Source organism: Pterocles gutturalis, unplaced genomic scaffold (assembly GCF_000699245.1).
Source record: "Pterocles gutturalis isolate BGI_N339 unplaced genomic scaffold, ASM69924v1 scaffold10294, whole genome shotgun sequence".
In the NCBI taxonomy this organism is placed as follows: Eukaryota; Metazoa; Chordata; class Aves; order Pterocliformes; family Pteroclidae; genus Pterocles; species Pterocles gutturalis.
The window spans coordinates 38,175-53,381 of NW_010133243.1; the positions used below are offsets into that span (position 1 = coordinate 38,175).

Below are 15,207 nucleotides of genomic sequence, written 5' to 3' on the forward strand. Positions count from 1 at the left end.
ACAAGCATAAATGGGTGAGACTACATGGAAGAGAGAGAAAAATACTGTAGCACAGTTGGAAAAATCCTTGACATAAACAAGAGCATTAGTGGGACATGTTTGTTCTTGACCTGAACACCGTAATGCTTCCAAGCAGGGAACATGCTTTCATTAAAAATAGGCATTAATTCTAATTCTTCAGAGATGAACTTCAACTGATTCGGAATTCAGATAAGGCTTAAAGCATTTACATATTTGAGGATTATCTAAATTTTCCATAACAGGGGGTTTCATACTTCTTGGCTTCCATAAGGCTGAGGTTACTGTGCACACCAGGGACTCTTTGCCATTCTCTTCTCCAGCCCCCTAATCACCCTGTATGCAGCTCTTCTTCTGGGTTTGTGTCCTCTAGCCCCCAAACAGCCTTATGCTATCTCTGTATTAGCTATACAACCCTGCTGTTTCTTCCACACCAGGATTCCTAAATATCTCTTCCTGAGGAATTTTCAGTGACTTTGTTTACTCTTTTCTTACAGTAGGGCTTTGTGTTGCACTGCTTTCCTCGTGGCATGTATCCTGCTGGCAGCCTCTGGGAGCTGCCTGTTTCCTGCTCTTCATGGCAGTTTCCCTACTACTTCAGAAGGCCCATAGTTTCACAGCCCCATTTACTCCTCAGTGCTCACCCCCTTGTCACTTCATGTTCCCATATGTTTTTATCTGGGATAAGTTATGCAGTTTATAAGCTCCAGGCTCCCATTGCACAGAAGAGGTTTAACAACAGCAGGCAGACAATAGTCAATCAGCACTTCCTGGATGCTCAGCAGTTACCTATCCCCTTTCTCCTTTTCCCTCCCACAGTCACATGTTTTTATTCTCCACCAAGGGAGAATCATTATTCTCAGCCAGCTATTCCAAATTTTTGAGCCGTCCCACGCATTTGATGGAAGGCATTAGCATATTGTGCTAATAGGTCGAGGCTGAAAATGGAAGAAAGATCTACCTAGCATTAGTTTCACTAGGTTGTAGCAATATTAAATTAGGTTCATATGGGATCTTAATAGAATTATGTATAAATTCTAGATGTTCCATGGCCTTGTAGATCAGAGAAATAATAAAGACTTTTTTTTTTTTTTTTTACCTTCTCACTGAGTCCACTTGAATCTTAGAACTTACAGAAATAACCCAGTTAGCTGCAAAATGTGTGAATGGAGATTCTCAAACACACAAAGTGTAATTTCCCTTCACAGTGGTGCACCTGCTAATAGTTAAAGGATTCCTATCTATGCTATGTATGGGATGGAGGGAGTTAAAAAAACCAGCAAATGAAGGACAGGAAAATAATTCATGTTTGGGGTTTGAATTTTCCATGCTCCTTATTCACTTCAAAAACCAGTTGCCAAAAGGTCAGTGTTATAGAAGGGGAAAGTTGAAGAAGATAATATGGACAGCTAAAACGTACTATCCTTGTAGACCTGATTTTTCAGAAACTGATAGCGTGCAGGAAAACCTAGGATAAACAATTATTTTTTGAAGTAATTCTCCCATAGGAGACCAATTTCACATACAGGTAGGTGCCAATGTCATTAGCTCCTTGGCATTATTTCCATGCAGAACAGATCATAGCAAATGACAGGACAGTCTACTTGCACTAAGATACAGATAATTTCCTGACATACGAAGATTTACTGCTTCAGAGAAATATTTACAAATAATGACAGCAAAATAATGATGTGTTTATGCATAGATCCAAGAGCAGAATTTACCTTTCTGAGATCCGAATGCAACCCATAAGCACTAGATTGCAGCATGACTTGTTACTGCTCGGCACCTTGTATTGACTTTTACAATCGTGCGAAGTGAGTGTAGAATGCTACCTACGTATCAGCCTGTTTTGCTGTAAGTACAAAGGGCAACTTGATCCCAGTTCAGGAGATTACTGTAATATAGATTTTTTTCCAAAACCAGCTTTGCCTAAAGAGAACAACTGCATAGAACAGCCTGAAGGCATGAAAGCTACTGGAGAATACTGTCTGTGACTTCTCTCTAAAAACTTCATCATAATACCATTCAAGTTAAGAGGCAAAATTGCTTTTTGTTAGAATACTGTGAAATCAGTAAAAACTAAGTGTGCCAGCTCCTGAGAACAGAAGTGTAGACTCAGGGTTGTTTAGGACACAGGGAGAAGGAAATGCCAAACAGGGCTGTTTCTTTGTCTCTCAACCAGCACAGTACAGTATGGACAATCTTTATACGATGCACCTGGAGAAACCCAGCTACGCCATGCCTGCCCCCCTAGTTGACATCTTCTTGCAGTTTAGATTGCAGCTGAGTTCACTCCTGAAAACTCTCTTACCTAAACATACATTTCTGAGCAAAACAATAACATCTCCAGCATAATAAGAGTTTGGCAACTAGAACGTTAGCTAGATGTTAACATAAGCTACCAGTCTATGCTAGTTGTCTTGCCTCTTTTTGGGGTACATACAGCAAGGAAGGACTCATTTCACTTTTCTGAAACCTTTATCTTCCCAAGGGGACAGATCTCTTCAAGTGTCTGCCCAGTCACTAAGAGGAAACCTCAATGTCTACCTGAATATTAGGCAAGATGAATCATTTGGAATTTCTGGTGAGAGGCAGATGTTGTCAGATCCTATCTAAACTAGGTTTCGAAAAGAAACATTGCTCCTTTTCAACAAGCAGGGGAACTGCTTGGGAATCTGCCTCCCAGCATAGACCATTAGCACTGCTGGAGCCAGACAATGAACAAACTCCATCACCCATGTACTAAGTCTGCATCTATATGTGGGAACTGGTCTTCAGAAAGCACTGAATACAGTGAGAAGAAACATGGAGCAGGCGCTGATAAATCATCGGGGCATTATCATGCACAACCTGAGGGCAAGGTAAAGAACATCTCCTAGAAGTAGCTGGATTTCTGAGCAAACAAAGGTCATTTGCATTATTTTGTGGAAGGCTTTCTACCGGTCTAATCTCCCCAGGCAAGGGTCATGTTTGTGTCCGTTACTTATTCTCTTTGCTCTAGTGATCCTGCAGTCCTTCCATTGACTGCAATGGCAGTGCTATTCATGGACTGACTCTAGGATTGGACTGTTTACTAAGCAAATAATCAGAATCAGCAGATTTGGAGTCATATGGGCACCCAATAAGCAGCCTGTTTTGTTGTCGGATTGGCTATAAAATCCCAAATCACCTCAGCTCCTAGCTGCTGGCACTGAGGCTCACTAACAGCAAAGACAATGGCCTTTCACTCTATGCTCTTTGTTTTCTTAGCTGGACTGGTATTTTTCTCTGAAGCTGCACCACTGGTGAGTCTCTTTTTATTCAAACTCAGTCATTACAAGAATGATAATCTAGATTTTCTAGATGACTAGCACCCTCCTCATCCATGACATTCTGTAACCACTAGGCTTTGCTGGAGTGTTATTTTACTACCATTTTTAAAGTAGCTTCTTCAGAATTCTTAAAACTTCTTTTTTTTTGCCATTTACCCATCTATTTTAGGATATTATGAAAGCTTCAGGGATCTAGGAGGTATGACCTTTTATTTATGTCTGTTTCTGTCAGTTCGTGACTCACATTCTGTATCTTCAATACAGAGGTAGTTTTACCTTCTTCACCAAACAAGTGCTTCTCTAAAGCACACAAAAAAAAAAAAAAATACTTTTGAAGTATGACTAAGGATTCCTTACAGTATAATGAAGATTAAGAAACAAATATTCTTTCAGCCCTAGGGATGTCATAGGTATTTCTTCACTGGTTTCCTGGCCTAACATTCTTTGCCTGCACTTACAATAATTTACTGTTTTCTTATTTCTGACCTCATTAAAAAGGTATACTTTATAACATTTTCCTAGGCACATATGCAACTCTAAATATTTATCAAGCAACCTGTTTGTGTGCGTGTGCGTGTGTGTGTAATAAAGTTACCAGTATAAAGCTATAAGATACTCTGCTTTAAGAAACAGATGTTTGCAAGCTAGCTTTGAATACCATTTGTCAAAGAACTTGCTTTTAAGTCAACATTAATTCTGCAATAAGAATCCATCTTTTCCTTGAAATAAGTTTTTTGCAAGGCTGGTGAACAGCTCCTATACAACCTCTCCTGCTTTCCCCAAGGTCTCTCATGGCTCTGTTGATTCCAAATGCCCTCTCATGGTGAAAGTGCTGGATGCAGTCAGAGGAAGTCCTGCAGCTAACGTAGCTGTTAAAGTCTTTAAAAAGGCTGCAGATGGAAGCTGGCAGGACTTTGCTGCTGGGTAAGTGATGTGGTCTTACAGAGCCGTTTTTAAGGTGCCTCGAGCAAACAGTTGAGACATAAAGGGAATGAAGCTTTGATCAAAAAAGCAATATGTTTTCTAGCATGTGTCACACTATCACTGTTAACAGCATGTGAATTCTGGTCTAAAATCCATCAGACTCAAGTGGAATTTATGCAGGACTGATATACATGCTAATTGCAAAAATATGTTGAGACGCTCGTCTTATCTTTGTAAAGGGTTAGGTTTAATAATTAATTATTCCCCTGGCTTCAGTACTACCTTTCCTTTCTGTAAGAAGAAAAAAAAATTAAAAGCCTATTTATCAGAATTTTGTAGGTAATCCAGGCTAACCTACTATCTTCACATGCAATGGATATAGAGCTTTATGTGCAGCAGTCACATACAAAATCCTCTCTGTAAGCTTTGTCTGTACATATGAAAATAATAAACTCGTTAGTTGTCTTCTCCTGTGTAACAAACATGCTGGTTGGAAGAAACTCCTTGACCACAAAGTTTTAAAGAGTCCCATTGTAACACAACACAGAAGCACAATCTCAGCATTTGTTTGTGGCCATTTCTATAGATATGCATGGCTTTTACTAGAATGACTAATACTTACAAGGCATCCTCAGAACATCACTGAGGGGCAGGCAATAATACTATTCTCTTCAGTCTGTGGGAGAAGTATGGGTAACAGAGGAACAAAGTTTACCAAAATTCAAATAGGTGAGCTGTTTGGGCATCTAGGTTTCATTGTAACAACTCATTGAACCAGATTTTTAAATAAGTCAAGAGAAATCCTTAGTAACAGCAGGATAATCAAGCACGGAATGACAAGCGTAAGCATGGACAGGAGCCACCAGAGCATTCAACTGTCTTCTACTAGGATTTTTATAGCATGATTTACATAAAAGCTTAAGAAAAAAACAGAGAAGATGACAACAAGGAGAGAGATACCTTTCTCTCCCTCTGAAGGGTTTCTTTTTATAAAACTCAAAAGAAAAAATACTTTTCCCCACTGAAAAGGAACAAGAAAGGTTAGGAGACTGGAGGAGAAACAAACACCTCCACTCTCAAATGCTGAATGTTAATCTAGGAACTAGTGACTCTCAGAATGGATTTATATACTTTAATGAATAGAGAAACCCCACTAAAAAATGACACATTATTTTCAAGGAAAGCAGAGTCAAGGATAATATCTTGTCCTCAGTGAGTATTTCTGCCATTATTAGGGAACTCAGATTATACCAAATGTTTCATCAAGTGCTCTTGAACATGTAATACAAAACTGAAGTTACAGAGGAATAAGATTAATGCCACATCAGTGTTAAGTGCTCTCACTTTTGGGGAATAGCAGTGTTTTCTTGTTCAGTTCACAATGCTGCTCTCAACAAGCCCAAGGAGACAAATCCCATAGATATTCTCAGACAACAACTGTTGACACTTTAGGTCAGTACACCCCTGAGAAAATCAAATCACTTCTTCTTAAATAGAAATTGAGAAGGTCAACTCTAGGCAGGTGAGAAGCATTTTGCTGGGGGAAGGCAGTGGAGGAACATTAAACCTCAATTTTTACTGCAGGTAAAGATTTTGACCTTTCGCTTGACTTGCATCTTAACCAAGGCTGCTTTCAGCAATACCATTGACTTTAGATGACACTTGTTTGAACTGGGTTTCTACATGTGATTGCAATTTTTTTCTTTTGGGAACATCAGAGTTTCTCTGTGAACCAGATGAAAAGCTGAATGCAATCAAGGAACACAATCTGTAACTATTCCTGTCAGGTTAATAACGTTTTGAAGTTACAGTACCTAGCAGATGCATATGGAGAAGTCACATTTTATACAAATGTCTATAAAAGTTATTTTTTTTACCTTTTTGTTTGATTGATTTTACTTTGCTAATGCATTTTAGGGAATTAAGCAAATGCACCCAGCAACTGGTGAATTTGGAGTACTAGTATTTAAAAGGCAGGGAGGAAGTTAGCATAGCAACAGCTGACTTTATTAAGAGACTTACTTCAAAATTAGTCTAGCCAAAAATATGCAAGAGAGAACTCAAGCTGAGATGCATTCTGAGGAAGGCTTTAGGGCACAGAGACGGGGGAAGCATGTGATTTGAATTCTATATGAGCTCCTCTCATGACTAGCTTTGACCTTCTCAGTCCTCCCACGGTTTTGGAAATCTGTTTTATCATGTAGTTCAAGAGTTGCATTCACCAAACATAACTCCCATGTGACCTATGTTGTAAACATAAAAAAAAGAAAAAAAGACTGCAGCATATTTGAAGCAGTTCCCGCCACCCTCCTTTTTTTTTTTTTTTTTAAACCCCAAAATAATAATCCGTGTTCCTGAGATATTTCCTCAGTAGTCTGCACCTGAAGGCAGAGTGCAGTATGTGTCCCAAGAGTTCATAAAGGCCATTGCACAGACAGTGTAGATTTAACCTGGTCACAATATACAACTAAGGTCCACACACTGAAAAAGAGGATCAGGATTGCAGTGCCAGGCTTGGACTTAACCAATGGTTTGCAAATTTTTTGCTGGAAAAGCACAGCTTTTTTAACTTAACTGTCCATCTTAGAGCAGATGACAGCAGTCTACATCCTATTAAGAATAAGCAAGCATACTACATTTATTCCCTCACTCAGACAGAAATACAAGTGCTGTTCGGAAGGAATCACTTGTAGCATTTTACTGCCAGGGCCAAATGCAGGGCACCCTCTGCCCTGTCCTACTGCCATCCAGGCTCTGGATCACCCATTGTCCTGTTGCCTATCAATGCAGCAGTAATGCAAGACCACTTTCATTGAATGGCTACCACTTAATAACTAAAATTAAGAAAGTGCCATTAACCCCTCGTTGTGGGCAAGAGTCTTCAAGTGAACTCGTTTCCAGTTTCCCACCAGTTCTGGATGGTTAACATCTGCAACTCTGGGTCAGCACCCATTAGGGAAAGCACCATTCAAGCTGCATCCACACTTTCTCAAACTAAAACTTACTTGTTTACCTGAACAAAGATTTTGAGGCAGACAGACACCATTCTTCCTCTTTTCAATCGGTTTGTGTCTAGATTATCCAATTTACAAGCAGAGGTACGTGAATTGATAACCTGCACTCTGAACACTTCTACACAATCTCAGCAATTCTGTTTCACGGTTTCAAGGACACTTGCCAATGAATTCTTTGTCCTTTTACCTATTGGCTTTTATTAAGGCAATATAGGTTAAGACAGGAAGTACTAATTAAACCAAAAGAAAACAGACGCGCACACTTCACAAATTACCTGTGAGCCATGTTTCAAACAGGGCTTGGATCTCTGCAGGTTTTGTCTACCCTGGATATATTTGATTTCACATGTATTGGAGCAGTGAGACTTCTGTCATTCTTCAAAATGCTAAAGTTGAAATATAAGAAAACTTGAAAATTAGCATGGGATTTTCCATCCTGTTACTTCTTAATGTAAGCAAAAGCTCTGTTATTCAGACATTTTTCATTCACCACCATTAACCAAAGATGACAAATGATGACAAATAAGACGTAGAAGGAGGCAGCATCTGGGAAAGAAAAGCTGCAGTAGCACAACTGATTCTGTCTCTGATAAATAGCATGTCACAGCTTTCTCCCCTCCCTCTCTTCCTCCTGAAGCTTTTCTGTTTTCTGCCTAGACAACCACTCCTTGCCACAAGACAGGCAAGTTCCACACTAGTTCTTCAAGTCAGGGCTTTCTTCATTTTTCCTTCAAAGATATCACGTGGCTATGAAGAGCTATAAATATCATGTAAATACTTTCATCAGAAAAGTAGTAAAAAGTGGTAAAAAATCAAAAACAAAATAAAAGGAGTGAAAAAATATAAACGGGGTTTAGGAGCTAAGCATGTAAATAAAGCTGTCATACAACGCTTGCTGCTTTTCAGACAAATAGGATGCAATGCCAGCTGTATTTCCTTCTTGCTTCTGGACTTCATTCACCCACAGTTTCTTGTTATGAGCTGAGTACATAATCTCTCTGAGCTGGGAACTCCTATTGAGCATTGACATGACACCCAGTGGAAGAGGCCCCTGCTCTTTGACCAAGGCATTGTAATTCAAATTATTAAAATCTTGTGATGCTAAATTGCTCTTTCAAGACACCACCACTCAGGGTCACATAAAAATGCATCAGTGCATAGATGTAAAACTTATAGTCTCAGTGGTAATAACCAGAGAATAAAATAATTTTCCACTAAAATCTCTCTTTAATTATAATTTGAGATTTGGCATCTTGCCTTTCATCATGACAATCCTTTTCCTAAGCCACTAACATTTGGTTCCAGAGGGAACTTGGTACAAGTTAAACATGATATTAAAAGAGGAGCCTCATCTATAATCCTTACTGTAGCAACAGAAATGACCAATAAAAGCCAGCCAGCTTTGATTTATGATGTATATGGATGAGTTGGTAGCAAGGACAGGCTCTGCAATATGGAAACGTACGGTACATAGACAGAGGGAATTATTTCAGATTATTAGAAACCATTCAATGTAGAATTTGGCTGTGTAGTACCTTTGCTATTTAATATTCCACACTGGCTGCTTTTGTTTAGCATCTAAATAACAGTATAAAATACTTATGTAGACATTTTACCCTTACAGGAAAACCACAGAGTATGGGGAGATCCATGAGCTCACAACAGAAGAACAGTTTGTAGAAGGAATATACAGGGTTGAGTTTGACACCAGCTCTTACTGGAAGGGACTTGGCCTTTCCCCATTCCATGAATACGCTGATGTAAGTATTTGCAAATATACCTAATAATCTATATACTGTGTAGAGGCATCAGCTGGAAAGAACAAATACAGTCCTTCAATACTGAAGGAGCAGCATCATTCAGTGCAATGGCTGACTGCCACATAAGATAGGGAAAATAAAAGCAGTATATAGCTGGATAAGCCAAAGAAAGTAGACAACTTCCCTGCAAACACTAGCACAGCTCTTCCAAAGTGGAGCTGTGCCCATTCAGACCAGTAGGGACCTTGGTCCAAAAAGAGATACATTATTCAAAGGTACATAGTGTTCAAAAAAGAAGAAAAAAAGAAACAACAACCAACCAACCAAAAAAAAAAAAAAAACCAAAAAACCAAAAAAACCCTGCTTTTATTGTCACTGAATATAGGGATTTGGAAACCCTAATTTTATAGGAAATAAGCTATTCTTTAATCAGAGGGATTTCCTCTATATCAGTCACCTGAAAACACCTGAATTCTAGTATGACCTGTAATCACAGAAAAAAAAAATTCTTTCTGATGTGCATTTTTAAAATGATGCTCAGTACTGAAATATGCAACAGAAAAAAAGGTATAAACATATAAAGAAATAACCACAGTGAGAAAGGAAAAGTAGGCTGTTTCATTGATACCTAAGTTTCTTAAGCAGGTCAGCAATATAATCATGTCTTGTGCCTTCCTTTGCTTTCAGCCCAACACTGATTTATTGTGTATTCTGTTCTATCACATTTACTTAGCACTTCCAAATATTTTGTTTAAATTCTTCAGGCTTAATCTGCCATTAAATTTAAGTTTCTCCAAATTAAGTGGTCTGGAATGGCTACAGGTTGCATTGTAGAACATTTTAAACCACAACTCTTTGAAGCTCTGTGGAAGACTGAAAAAAAAAAATGACTGGGGCCCAGGTCCATAGAACTGTGAGTTGTGGCTTGGGTCATTTAGGTCAAACAAACAATCCTAAAAAAATATTCCCTGTCTGAAAGTTGCTGGGGCTTACAGAAGGGCTTCATCTCAAAAGGTGCTTAAAAGCACCTGGTTGAGACTGCTCCCGCTAAGCTGTTAAGGATGCTTTCCTTGACATGACAGCCTGCAGGTCAACAAATTAGCCTGGGACGTTGGCAGAGTTCAAAGACTGTCTGTGTACAAGGTAACTGATACCTACAGTCCTCACGTCCCAGCAGCTTAGACTTTGGCAGGACTGGGATATGGGAGGGAACTCTCTAGTCCCCTTGTAGAAAGCAAATAATGGTCCAGAAAATAGATCAAATATTGGGCTAAAGAGAGCCAAAGAAAGGGGGGCTCAATCCAGCTGATGGCACTTTCCTGGGGTGTCCCAATTTCCAGGGACTGATTTAGAGAGCAGCAAATTTTAATTATCTTAGGAGAAAGGTCTCTCCCTGTTTTGGCAAGTCTAGACACTCAGTTCTTCGTGCAAGAACTGACCCCTCACCAGCTGTGTTAAAAACAGGAGCGAGGCACTGAAGTACAGAAAGCAGCTCTGGGCTCCAACCGCCTACCCTGCTTGGGCACCTCACACACAGGTTGTATTTAAGTTCACCAGATGGGATTTCACCTCTGTCTTTCTTATTGGTAGTTTGAGATACCTCCCCCGCATCCTTCCATTCCATATCACAAACTAGAAATAGGCACGCCTGACCCAGGTGCTAGGTATTTCCATGTAGCTTTACCACAGCCAAGGCTCTTTGTGGCCCTGGGTCCAAATCTCATGAATTTCTCGGTCTTCAGCTAGTATGACAAAGTAATGGGGAGCATTACCCTTCAGAAGGGTAAAATCACTAATTGAACAGAACTGTCAAAGTAGTCTGCAGAGGAAACGGAGTGTGCTTGCTAATTCTTAATAAGGTAGTTCTGAATGTCCACTTTTCATCGTAATGACAAGTTTTCTCTTTTCTAGGTGGTATTCACCGCTAATGATTCTGGTCACCGCCACTATACCATTGCTGCTCTCCTCAGTCCTTTCTCTTATTCAACCACTGCTGTTGTCAGTGATCCCCAGGAATAAACATGTACTGTTGTTACATAAGTACCCTCCTCCACTAGAACTATTGTAGGCTTTTAGGAGGAAGGTTTTTCCTACTGCTAATGCATAACTTTTTGCTACATTAGTTTTTTTTTTTTTTTCCATTTTGTAACCTGGCCAACTTCAGACAAGTCAATAAAATGTTACCTCTTTAAAACAGTTTTGATTTTACTGGTGAAGTTTTATTGTGTTCTAAGGTGTCATGATGTTCAAGTGTAAAGGATATCTGGAAGCCATGCATGGCATATGGAAGCAAATTAACACTCGATTTGGTTCTGTTATCTTCCTCCTCTACCTTAAAAAAGTCTCACCAAATGCATTGTCTCAAAATAAGAAAGTTACAGAGTTATGCTACCTTAAAAAAATTGGCCAAACACATGTATTCAAAATAAGAAAGTCATCTATGCTACTCATCGTTTACATGCAGAAGAGACAGTCCCACTATCAACTAGGTCACAGGGTAAATAGGAGAAATTCTGAATACCTAGCAGCAGAACAAATAATACAGAAAGACTGTCAAAATTTATATATATCCCGAGAGCTGAAAGAGTTAAAATCTGTGTACCTTCACTTAAAAATTCAGATAAACCTCGACACTTTGTGGTTTCAAGAGGAAAGGTTGCTGCTCAACCAATCTAGGAAGTTCTGAAGCAATTTCAACCAACACTGTTTTTAACAATTTTGATCTTTAACCCAGTTGGCTACCTTCTTCAGGTGCATTCCAATTAAATCTCTAATAAGCCAAATCTCTAACCCTTATTTAAAAAGTCCTAAAATTGAATAAAATCAAAGCATCATCTTAATAGTCTCTTCATATTTTTAGAACCAGGAAAAGGTAAGGTCTAGAGTGACTGTGATTCAAATGATGTTGATAAACTGACCAAAGAGTTTTAGGGCTTTAGCAGTGATTTCTGTAGGCTGATGGCCCATTGTATTTAAGATATCCTGAAGCAGAGGAGTTGTTGTTTAACAGGATTACATAAACTACAGAGATTGTTACTGAAATTATGCCATTCAGAAACCATCAGCACTTGTCTGCCACTGACCTTGGAGTTTATCTCTAGACCCAGAGCCTGCTGGGATTGACTGCATACCAAGTGAATTCACAAGTTGCAAAAGCTTGCCTTTAACATTTCACCATTTGACTATTTTTCTCCCTGATTTCTGGACACTACCACAGTTACACAACTCCTGTATGCAGTGCAAATATTTCCAAAACAGCACTCATCTTAAAGCATGAGGATTTCACGGGATCTTGCTATTCCTAGACCTTGAAAAGCAGTAGGTTTGATTTGCAGTGGGCGATGCCCAGCCCTAAAATTAGGACATAAATATGTTCATACAAATGTAGCCATTAAAAAAAAAATTAAAAACCAAAAAAACAACAAAACCCAAACCAAACCAAAACACATAAAAACTGCTCTGCACATAGTCATCTACCTGAGGACAGGACAAACCTAGTAAGAGAGTGTACGCACATGTGTCTAACCTAAGATCAGAAGGACAAAGTCTCATTTCAAGAAGCAACATTTCCCCAAAATGAAGCACAGACTTCTGGTGGGGGCTGACTTGCAGCTATACAGGGAAAGTCCTGATCTTGTACTGAATCCAAAGCAGAAGTAAAGTGACAGGACTTAAAACACTGTTTAACTGTGCTCCAGAGATGTGTATGTAGGTATCTAGTTATCATGCTGGAAACCAAAAGTAATATATTTTTCCTCCAGGGGAATTCATAAGATAACTAGATAGCCCACATGTTATCCACTTACCTCTCATCAGAGGCAGGGAGAAGGCCACCAGAGAGAAATCTCTTAATAGATAAACATGGGTGAGTCAATTATGCCAAGCTATAACCACAGAGAAATCCTCACTGAAACTGAAACTGATGAGTTGACAAGAAATGTGTATTTCTCTCAACTATATGAGATTTATACAGCACTATTCCTCAACAAAAAGAGGAAAATAAAACAGAACAGGCATTGCTTCCAAGTAGATCACTGCAGTTGAGCTAAGCAATACTCACAGTATTTCCACACCCAATGACAGAAGAGACTTATTTTGCAGACAAGGTTCATGTTTGTATGGGTTACTTATTTTCTCATTGTTTACTAAGTAAATAGTATGAATCGGCATGTTCAAAGCCATATAGGTTTTCTGATAAGTAGCTTCAGTTTAGAGGCCTTGATATTAAAAAAACAGATCCCACTAGTTTCTACTTGCTGACACCAAGACTTCCTAAGGGTAGGCAAAATGGCTTTTCATTCTGTGTTTCTTGTTTTCTTAGTTGGCCTGTCATTTTATTCAATTAATTAATTATTCATTAATATTAAAGGATCACCTTCTCCAAGCTCAGGAGCGATGCATCCCACCAAAGACGAAGTCATATGAAAACACCAGGAGGGCTGCATGGATGAACAAGGAACTCCTGGACAAACTCAAACACAAAAAGGAAGCCTACACAGGGTGGAAGCAAGGACAGGTAGCCTGGGGACAATACAGAGAATTTGTCTAAGAAGCCAGAAATAAGGTTAGGAAAGCTAAAGCCCTGATAGAATTAAATCTGGCCAGGGACATCAAGGGCAACAAGAAAAGCTTCTGTAGGTATGTTGGGGTTAAAAGGTAGACTAGGGAGAATGTGGGCCCTCTCCAGAAGGAAAAGGAAGACCTGGTTACCCAGGATGTGGAGAAGACTGAGGTACTCAACAACTTTTTTGCCTCACTCTTCACTGGCAGTTGCTCAAGCCACACTGCCCAAGTCGCAAAAGGCAAAGGCAGGGACTGGGAGAATGGAGAACCGCCCACTGTAGGAGAAGATCAGGTTCGAGACCATCTAAAGAACCTGAAGGTGCACAAGTCCATGGGACCTGATGAGATACATCTGCAGATCCTGAAGGAACTGGCAGATGAAGTTGCCAAACCACTATCCATCATATCTGAGAAGTTGTGGCAGCAGCCTGGTGAAGTTCCCGCAGACTGGAAAAGGGGAAACATAACCCCAATTTTTAAAAAGGGAAATAAGGAAGACCCAGTGAACTACAGGCTGGTCAGTTCCACCCCTGTGCTTGGCAAGATCATGGAGCAGATCCTCCTAGAAACTGTGCTAAGGCACATGGAAAACAAGGAGGTGACTGGTGACAGCTAACATGGCTTCACTAAGGGCAAATCGTGCCTGACAAATTTGGTGGCCTTCTACGATGGGGTCACAGTGCTGGTGGACAAAGGAAGAGTAACTGACGTAAATGACCTTACGAAAATGGAGATCAATGATTGCTATTTTGAGATCATCCCTAATTAGCACCTTGCACAAAGCTTTATTGTCTCACTTTTCATCTCCAGAACTAGTTCACAGAAGGTCAAAGCCCTGATTCAAATACCTTTGAATAGGTAAAACATCAGGGCACAACCACTGCTTGTATTGAACATGTTGGGAGTGAAACTACAGCCATCCCATCTTTGAAGGAAGGTTTTCCTCTCCTATCCCTGCATATCTGCCAGGGGCTGACAAATCTGATCCAAAACGGTGTCAGGAGAGATCCTGTATGTGGTCCTTATCAAGTTTACAGCAGAATTAAGATAACTCTACAGCAACAAGACATCAGAGGCTCTCAATTCCAGAAAGCTGTGCTCAGATTGCCACTCCAAAATACAGAGGAAGAGTAGCCAGATCTTTAAACATTATTAATAATGTAATTATTCCCTGTTGAGGTCACAATTTAGTTACAACTTCATGCTGGAAATAACAGGTAATTAAGCCATACCAAAGAGAAAACCGAAATGTGTTCTCACACACAGCCACAGTGCATCCCCAGCACACATGGCTACACTCCCCATGACAGTTCCTGACATCTTCCACCCCAGCTCCACCATATCCAGTCCCCAGAAAGCTTTAGGCTACATTTCTGCTGTACACAGTGATCTTGCTGAGGAAAATATGGTATATTCTGTAGATCTGAAGAATAATATTCCTTATTGCTTTATTATGCACCATTGCTCACCTTTTTTTACAACACAAAAATTCTCCCTCCCTACCTGAAGGACCCTGCTGACTCCAAGCATCCTCTTTTTATAAAAATTCTGGATTCAGTCCGAGGAAGTCCAACTCCAAATGTTCCAGTTGTTATATAAAGAAGCTGCAGATGG

General features: G+C 39.7%; 1 protein-coding gene across 1 annotated transcript; it reads left to right on the forward strand.

Annotated features, from left to right (window-relative positions):
* The first annotated feature begins 1,762 nt into the window (after positions 1–1,762).
* Positions 1,763–11,226, forward strand: TTR (transthyretin). Its single transcript, XM_010081161.1, is given in 6 exon segments — positions 1,763–1,824; positions 1,827–1,875; positions 3,271–3,305; positions 4,117–4,256; positions 8,895–9,030; positions 10,942–11,226. Coding segments are annotated over 6 exon segments (507 nt in total). The 5' UTR covers positions 1,763–1,785; the 3' UTR covers positions 11,050–11,226.
* Positions 11,227–15,207: the final 3,981 nt, after the last annotated feature.